Source organism: Zingiber officinale, chromosome 4B (genome assembly GCF_018446385.1).
Source record: "Zingiber officinale cultivar Zhangliang chromosome 4B, Zo_v1.1, whole genome shotgun sequence".
Classification (NCBI taxonomy): Eukaryota; Viridiplantae; Streptophyta; class Magnoliopsida; order Zingiberales; family Zingiberaceae; genus Zingiber; species Zingiber officinale.
Window position 1 is genome coordinate 85,206,500 of NC_055993.1, and position 9,982 is coordinate 85,216,481.

The 9,982-nt window shown below is 36.6% G+C and overlaps 1 protein-coding gene across 1 annotated transcript; it reads left to right on the forward strand.

Annotated features, from left to right (window-relative positions):
- The first annotated feature begins 1,222 nt into the window (after positions 1-1,222).
- Positions 1,223-4,095, forward strand: LOC121975377 (transmembrane protein 87A-like). The gene is made up of 5 exons (XM_042526991.1): positions 1,223-1,638; positions 2,234-3,173; positions 3,243-3,338; positions 3,511-3,647; positions 3,730-4,095. Exons 1-5 carry the CDS (start codon positions 1,397-1,399, stop codon positions 3,899-3,901), a joined length of 1,587 nt encoding a protein of 528 aa, XP_042382925.1. The 5' UTR covers positions 1,223-1,396; the 3' UTR covers positions 3,902-4,095.
- Positions 4,096-9,982: the final 5,887 nt, after the last annotated feature.

Genomic DNA, 9,982 nt, shown 5'->3' on the forward strand with positions numbered 1-9,982 from the left:
ATTGGTTGTGAATGTAAACTCTTTTAGTCAAGCAATTAATATGCTTATACCAGATTTCGATGCCTAATATATTGCAAGAGGAAGGGTTTGTCATCAACAAGATGAAATTACAATAAATCATCATTATAGAGTTGATATTTTTAATGTAGTGATAGATTTTAAATTGCAAGAATTGAATAGCAAATTCAACGACAACACAATGAAGTTGATTATTCTTAGCTCGGTATTAAATCCAAGGGAGATGCTACAATTAAGAATTCAATTTGAGCATTTTGATCATGTGCGGTAACTTCCTGATTTTAGAACAATGACAACTATTTCTGATTTATGCTAATGGTTGGCGAAAACTAAAAAAATCATAAATCTATCCACTTGTATTTAGAGTCGCAACACTTATTCTCACACTTCCAGTTTCAACGGCTACCATAGAGCGATCGTTTTTTTTTGCTATGAATATAGTCAAGACTACACTTCGTAATAAGATGACAGATGAATTTCTTAATGATAATTTGCTAGTATATATTGAGAAATTTGCTAAAAAGTTCAGCATAAATTCACTTGTAGATAATTTTTATAATATGCGAGAGAGATGTTCTAAAGTTTAATAGATTTATCTTTCTCACATTCGCTATTGGCCCGTCACCCCCGAATATCCAAATAAAAACATCCAAGCCCATACGGATAAATTATTCATACCAAAAAAATTATATTCATTAATAAATTGTGAAGAATTTAATTATAGATAATCTCTTAACCACTCCATCAAAGAGGTAGAAGATTCATTAAATTATAAAACGTTACCTTATCCTAATGTGACATATTTCCAATATCAATAAAAAGTAATCAATCCTATTTCACATCTCTAAAACTGCCAAATAAAATACATCCTAAACAAAAATATCACAAATACCGCAACGTCAGGTCTGTCACAAGGAAAATTATAAACCATAATGTTTTATAAGGGTGTCTTTTATTAAAAAAAAGGAAAGTGGGTTCCCTTGGGAAAAAACTGAGACGCCTTTTTTTACTTTTGACTCTACTTAATGTTTGATGTTTAATTCCTTAAAAGGTTGAAGTGACCCTTCCTTGAAATTTCAACGGGCATGTTGGAATATTCAGTAACCTACTAATACGAGGAACTATGAAAGAACTGAGCCTCATCGTTGAATTGGAAGAATGAAGAGGAAAGCGTGTTCAGCACGTGACGTGGAGTCGTCGCCCGCGCTCTCTGCGCGTTTCTTATCCTCGTAGTTCCCTTTCTATAATGTCCCTCGCGGTTCGCCAAGCAGGAGCACGAACTTCGACGCCGCCAATCCCCGCGCTCGATTAGTCAACCTGAATCCGACTCCCTAGTCCTCGCGTTCCCCCCGCTCAGTTTGGCTCGTCGCGGAGGCAGATGCTGCCTCTCAGTCTCGGAGGTTCTCCCATGGCGTGTGGAGGTCTCCTTTTGGTTCTATTCTTGTTACCCTCCGCCGGCGTCTTCTTCAGCTGCCGCAGAGTTGAGGGGTCGATCCATGAGTATGGAGGCCGGAGGTTCGCGCCCGAAGGCAATGCCTTTATCCTTCACGGCGGAAGCGAGGGGCTCTATGGTCCTGCTTCCTCCGCCAACGCTTCCGCTCCGATGAACTCCTTCATCCGGTAATTTGTTCTTCTCTTGCCTCTTCGATTCTGCGCTTGGCAATCCAATGAGCCTCTTCATTTTTCCCCATTTGTTCTTATCCTTGTGATTTCCTGCTTCTCAGGGATAAAAAATGACGTCTTTACTTGTATTTTTCTAATTTGTGATTGTGTCTGAAGTATGGTTTTTCATGGACTATTCGATTGAGCGCAAGTTTGGTTCTTTGAGTTTCAGAGCCTCTTCACTTTGAGTTTTTTGACAGCCTAATGCAATCGATTATTTAAAATGAAAGTTTCAGATGATTCAACTGAGTTAAACTCTATAACTTTAGGGTTTATAACACCAATCTTTCCAATGAATTAACATTTAAACGAAAGAAGTTTGTGTTACTTGTTACTGGTTGGTGTCATCACTTCCAATTTCAATACCTGAACCGATGAACTTTTCTTGCAACTTTGTTTCTTCTGCAAGCCAAGAAGGAAACGATAAGAGAGAGATGGGCAAATCTAATTGCTGTAACCATTAAGGGATTGGTGATCATTGTATTCATGTGTATAAAATTTACTACAACTCATTTTCTCAGTTCGAATCTTGATATTTCTTCCTAAAACACAGTTTTGAAAATATCAAATTCAGAAGATCAATGGAAGCTGCTGCTAAGGCAAAAACTTTTGGAACTAGAACTTCCTTATCTGTCAATGCAATTGTCTTTGATGTGGAGGATCGTGAGAAAATTGGTGGTTCAGCTTATGGAGGTCAACGGGACATATGTTGCACAGCTGATCTAGCAAAGCTAGGTTCTTGTACTGAAGGAACAATCATCTATCGCCGATCTAATAGTTACCCTGATTGGCCACAAGTACTTTCTGCATCCTTCAAAGTAGATGATCTAGAGACTACATTATTATCCAAAACATTACATGTCACGAAGACCAGGATGTACAATCTGTATTTCATTTACTGTGATCCAGCACTTGATGGGCTTGAAGTTGATGGGAAGACTATATGGAAGAACCCTACTGGATATCTACCTGGAAGGATGGAACCTCTCATCAAATTTTATGGGTTCATGTCTCTTGCCTTTTTGATACTTGCAGTGTATTGGTTTTCCCAGTATGCAAGGTTCTGGACAGAGGTCATGCCACTGCAGAACTGTATAACACTTGTTATCGCCTTAGGAATGATCGAAATGGCCTTATGGTACTCCGAGTATGCTGAATTCAACGAAACTGGCATCCGAACGAAGGGGATCACCTTCTGGGCAGTAACTTTTGGTGCTGTAAAACAGACAGTCTCACGTCTGCTAATACTAATCGTTTCCATGGGATATGGTATTGTTAGGCCTACTCTTGGTGGCTTTACTTCTAAGGTGGCCTTGCTCGGTGGAGCATTCTTCCTAGCATCAGAGATCTTCGAATTGGTGGAGAATGTCTGGACCATTAGCGATGTTCCTTGGAAGCCAATTTTAATCTTGGCTCTGCCTGTGGCAATATTAGATGCTATGTTTATCATCTGGATATTTATTTCTCTGTCAAAAACCTCGAAAAAACTTCAGGTATTCATTTCAATACTATTCCTCAAAGTGTTCAAGTATCAATTGGTCTAGGCTTTTTATTGTTTACAGGCAAGAAGATTTACTGGGAAGCAAGACATCTACCGGAAATTCACTAATGCCTTGATCGTGACCGTTATCGTATCAATTACTTGGATAGCCTTTGAGGTAAATATTGTGTTTCTCTGAACCTAAACTCGACTATGATGATCCATGAAACAAAACACAAATAATCTACCTACCTACTATCTATCCTACAATAGATAATTTCAGCATCAGTATTCATACAATGAAGGACTACGTATCATTTAGTTACTAAGATAAAATTATGATGATGCAGTTGTATTTCAAGGCAACAGATGCATATGGTGAGAAGTGGCAGAGTGCATGGATGATTCCAGCTTTTTGGCAGGTCCTCTCCTTCTCTGTGCTGTGTGTCATCTGTTGTCTCTTGGCACCTTCTCAGAACTCCTTGAGGTAAATCCTCTTCGCTCGTATCAATCCATATGACCATTGTTCTTGACAAGATCTTAATTACTTCCTTTGCATTTTCTATCAGATATGCCTATTCGGATGATGGTGGTGAGGACTTCGTCAATGAGGCTAACAAATCCTTGATTAAAACAGAACCATACCCTTACAAGGACAGTTGGAGTTTCTCTGTGTCATCAGATAACAAAGAGACTACAACTCCAGAAGACGATGAAGATGGAGAAGAAAAAAGGGAGTAGCAAAAGGGTCGTAGTCACTTGTCATGGAGCAACTCCTATTTCTTTATCCTTGTCTTCCTTTCACGATGTAACATCAGAGAACTACAATTCTAAGTTGTTTTGTTTTGAGCATAATAAATAATAATAATCTGCTCATAATGTGTTCATAGAACTTAAACTGCAGGTAAGAAGAACAGTTAAAAATGAAATCTTTATGAACTTGAGCATATTAAGCAAATGTATTGTTGGTTCTCTTCTCCTTTACTTCCTACCTTTTTTGAGTGTTCTGGATGCCCAAGAACTTGTAATGTTGTTTATTTTTTCTCTATCAATTTGACTGAACTCCATTTCCACAAAGAAAACGTTGACCCTGCCAGTCTCAGCTTCCAAGAGGTGGATGAAGTGCCCGAGCTCCGAACTGTAACCAGACCGGACCAGCCGGGCCGGTTACGGTTCAAGGGCCAATTAATTGCCGGTTCGGCTGTTTTTTATTTTTTACTTAATATATTTGTAATATTTAAGTTATATAATTGTGTCGTTCAAGATTAATTAATGTATTTTATTTTTCTATTTAAATAAACTGTTTAACCTATTTACTTTGAATTTTTTGATATGTAATTATTCCACCTATCTATTTAAATTAAAATTTTAATCTATCTAGGAGTATAAATGAGTCAAGCTTCTCACGAACTATTTGAAATTCGATTTGATAAAAGCTCATTTGAGCTCGTTTAATGAGACTCGTTAAGATAAATAAATCAAGCTCAGTTAGCTCGTAAATATGTTCATTAAACTCATTAATCAACTTTTAAATACAAAAATAATAGTTTTGATATTGAATTTATAGATTTTACACTCTACCAATGAAACATATAGATAAATATATTAAATTCATTTATTAGAATAAAATTATAAATTTTAATATGAATATTATAATTTTCTTTAAATATATAATTTTTTAAATGAATATTTAAATTATAATTTATATTTATTATGCTCGTTTAGACTCGATAAACGCTCGAATAAGCTCATAAGCAATGAATATATTCGTTAAATAAAACTCGAGCTCAACTCGATTATAAATGAGTCAAACTCAAATATTTCAACTCAACTCAACTCGATTACATCCCTAAATCTATCAGTGCTTTTTGGATGCGGAACTATTATATCTTTCTATTAAGATCATAATTTAATTGTCTTAAATTATTTGATTTGAGATATTCTACTTAAAATTTATTAGTTTTATATAGTGTTAGTGCTGATCTTTAAAGACAAGTACCAGTGTTAGTTTGAAGCCAACACCATATTGGTGTCGATCTTTAAAGATCAACACCAACGTTGGTTCCAACACCTTGGTGCTGGTCTTGAAGACCAACATCAGCTGGAGCTAATCTTTCAAGACCAGCCCAACTGTTGATTTTTCAAGACCAACACTAGCGTTGGTATGAAACCAACACCAATTGGTGTTGGTCTTTAAACAGCAGCACCAACGCTGACTCGAAACTAGCACCAACATTGGTTTGAAATCAGCACTAATCAGCACCACGTTTGTGCTAGTCTTTAAACAAGCTGGTGCTAATTTCAAACTAGCACTAGTGTTGATCTTGAAAGACCAACTAGTGCAAGGTGTTGATCTTCAAGATCAGCACTAGCACTGGTGCTGGTCTTGAAAGACCAGCTAGTGTTGGTGCTGGTCTTCAAAGATCATCACCAATATGGTGTTGGTTGTTGGCTGGTGCTGGTTTGAAATCATCGTTGGTTTTAGTCTTTAAAGACCAATACCAATGTAGTGTTCGCTGATGCTGGTTTCAAACTAGCATTGGTGCTGGTATTTAAAGACCAGCATCAATGCTGGATGCAGGAAAGAGACTTACATGCAAGAGATGGGGGTGGAATCGTCGTGAATCATAAATCGAACCATGAATCGTAATTGTCTTAGACGATTAAGGTTAAAAGTAGTCGACGTTCTAGGACCATTGAAAAGACAATTCTCAATCATGATCGGGTCTAGACAGAGGGGGAGATGGGGGTGGAATGAAAGATCTTCACCAAATAATTCATTGAGACGGTATAAGAAATTAGAGAAAGATCTACAAGGCATCTGATTACAAATATTTACAGTGAAGATAAATAAAGACATTGTTCAAAGTCGAGTGGTTGTCCTTCTTAGCTTATCGAGTTCTAGTTTTGATAAATTAACGGATAAATTAATCCTAGAATGGGAAGAGAAGAAGACCTCATCCTCTATCTTCTTAAGGTAAAAGAAGAAATGAAAGAAGCGAGGAGAAAGTGGAATACGGTACAAGCGAAAAAGAATCACTATCCCAGTCAAAATACAAAAAGAATTGGGGCCAAGTTGTGACAACGGGATGCGAAAGTATCATAACACTGTAATATAGAAAACAGGGATAGGGAATTGTAGCCCGCTCGGCATGTGACTTCGAAAGAATATTACAAAGTCTGGAGAGGATGGTCTAGCCAATCGTTGCCATTTGGAAGTCTCAAAAGATGATCGGTCATAACTCCATAAGTCGTCCTCAATCGATCTAGGGATGCATTAGTGAAATTTAAAGCAGTAGATCTATACCAGAGAATGGAAGAAGATTCTCTAGCCATGGAATATTCTACCAAGGGACTAATGAAAGAAAGAATCATAAAAAATATACTAAAACAACTTAATAGGTGGAGAGGAAAACTTAAAGACAAAGGAGACGAAGGAGACAAAGAAACGATGATTGAAAAAGCAATAAATGCGTACAAAATGTTCTTATCTAACCTAATATAGCTTGACCCATTCAATAAGGATCGTTGGATCTCTATTGTCACAAGGCAAGGATAGATTTTCCACCTTAGGATCAAGTACATGAGACATAAAAACTTAAAGATTAATCATTACTTGTTAAAAGACACCTAGTCTTCCCTGCTATGAGTCCCATCACATTAATGTGATACAATCTCAGAGGCTTACTAGTACATTCTGGGCTCAGAAATCAAGATAGATGATGCAAGTAGAGTGCTCAAAAGGAGTGACTATATTTAATGACATGATGACTGAGGCATGCTGGGATTTAATGTGTAATCTCTTCATAAATATGCAATGGATCTGTCATATGACTTAAGCAATCGAGATAGATGGGATCATTCCGATTACACAATACTCTAGTCAGTCGAACTCTCACTTTCTTCGACTAGACTTGAAGGGGAGACTTGTGATATGAGGAATGGTTAATAGACATCACGTGGAAAGAGAAGATTGGTGAAAACTGCTGAGGTGATTCAAACAGACAAAAGTCTCAGGCCTCTCGACTCCTTAGCCTCTTGACCTCTCAGGCCTCCCGGCTCCTTAGCCTCCCGACTCCCAACTTTTGAGTTTCCTGACTCTTTAGCCTCTTGACCTTTCGAGCCTCCTGGCTCCTTAGCCTCCCGACTCTCGACTCTTGGGCCACTGTCTCCTTGGCTTCTTGGTCTCTTAGCATCACAAGACGCAGGACCATTTCAAGAAAAGAATAAATTATTGTACAAATCTCAAATTATTTTGAAAAAATGATAATCATTGTGCACATCTCGGATTATTTCGAAATAAAAACAGTGGTATAATAAGTCTCACATTATTTAAGAAATTAAATAATAACAACATGGAAAAAGGAATAGAAGGAAAGAGTTTATGGTCTCTTTATAAAAGATAATCTTTTTTGATGTCTAGGTATATATGCACACCTACATATATCAAAACCCTAATACTCATTTTCTTCGTCCTCTAATTTGAGCATCGGAGTGGTTGCATTGGGGAACTCCCTGATCATCATTCTAACCCTCTTCTTATTTATCTTTGTCCAAGCTCCCAACCACGTCATCATTCTCATTGTTGTTTGACGATTGGCAATTAAGTTGGCAACAGAGCCAACTCACCAGTGAATCACACATCAACGTTCTCGAGCAGGATCACACATGATTGCTATAAAATTAAATTACCATACCCAACTATTACAACCATTAGAGAAATGATTTAGCCATGCATTATTCAATCGCATGGTTTGAATGTCATCCGAAACAGATTACAAGAACGCAAGTGTAAAATAAAAAAACATAGTAATTTGAAAATTGGTAAGTTTTTCTACACCCTGATCCGCCAATGCCACATCGTCTTCCGTATCATTACTAGGGTTTCTATTGCCACCAATTCTAGGTCAAAAATAAATAACAAATGTAATAAACATGTTAAGAAGAATGGTTTACTAAGTAATGTTGGGTTCAAAAATTCTTGCCATGGTAGATAACAACATTGAGCAATTCCAATGCCCAAACTAGAGCTGTCAGATGGGCTGACTATTTATAAGGAGGGGTGAGTTGATCAGTTATTTTGGCGGGTTGGTAAATTCTCAACTCAATTTAAGGCGGATTACGGGTTAGGTGGGTCAACCCACGAATCCATAAAAAATAAAAAATATATAGAAAAGATTACAATTTTTAAGTTTAGGTTAAACGAGCCAATTACATATCAAAAAAGTTTAAAATTTAGATGTAGCTAGCTCTTCTACACTGGTGTTTTCATTGGAGGTTGTCTAGTTCATATATTCTTTTACGGTAGGTGGATCTAAAAAATATTGCATTTAATTTAGTAAAATGGAAACACTTACTCTTTGGAAAACTAATTTACCTATACATTTTTTGCATAGACAAGAAAAGGGATTTCATCTAGTTTTTTATTTTTGTTCTATAACAGATTGGGAGGGGGAAAAATAGAAGATTTAATGAAAATATATTTAGAATTTGAAATGAATTTCAATTCTCCCATAAAGATTTAATCATCTAAGTAAAATATTTTATATATAATTTAGGTACCAAACCAATAAAAACCAAGGAAAAGTATACGTGGGGTGGACTATATTATAATTGAATTATAGTTAATATAAGTTTGGTAAATATTGTTGAACACGAAGGCCAAAGGATTTAGATAATTTGATAGTAATTATGAAGGCCAAAGGATTTAAATGATTTGATAATAATTACAATTATGATAATTGTTGAGTTAGTTGAGATAAAGGTGAATGAGTTGAAAGGGGTGGACTGTCTATAGAGAGGAGAGTTGTATTCTTTCTTTGCTTGTTCAGGAATAGTGGAAGAAGAGGGCAAAGACTAAAAATAGATTACACCAGAACAACAACAAAACGAAAGCATTAGAGGTGACTAAGCCACACCCATGACCCCATTCAATTTTCCAGTTTAGTTTTTAAGTTTTTGGAAATTCTTTTCCTCAACCCACAGGTTAACCCAAGCCCACCGCGGGCCAACCCATGTGGATCATCGGCTTATCCAGGTCAGCCCACCAGAATCCATCTTTAAATGGATTGATAAAATTTTAAAGTAACCCGCTTAAATTGTTTGGTGAGACGATCCAACCTGACGAGCCCAATCTAAATTGAAGGCTCTAACCCGAACTACCACGATTACATGAGAATGTCTCTAGTTTTATGTTCTTTTGCTAAGCTGGACAATTTTATTAGTAAAGACTTCTTAGTTTGATATTTTATATGTATTCTAGTGCCCGAACTACCATAATTACATGAAAATGTCTCTAGTTCTATTTTCTTCTGCTGAGCTAGATAGTCTCACCAGTAAAGACTTCTTAGTTTGATACTTTGTATGTATTTCAATGCATGAACTACCATGATTACATAAGAATGTTTGTAGTTCTTAGTTCTTCTGTTGAGCTGGACAATATCATCAGTAAAGACTTCTTAGTTTGATATTTCATATGCATTCTAGTGCCCCATTTAATGTCTTATAGGACAAGATGTCAGGCGTAGCATGTGTCAAGAGATCTTCAACTTAATATCAAATGGTATGTTTGGGAAGGATATCATGTGGAAATCATATCAATCTTAAGAGGAACAGAAGCATAAATTAGTGTATCAACATGTGCACATTACTCGTACAATAGGTATTCAAAAAAGCTTGTGAAAACCGTGAGTTTGGCTGAATCTTGTTGAGTGACTTTGGCGAGTGGGTCTTTGAAGAACAAGAATTCAACCTTGACTTGGGCCTTGACCTTGACGGAGATCTAGATAGGCTTCTGCTCGGTGAAAATGACCTATATTTCCC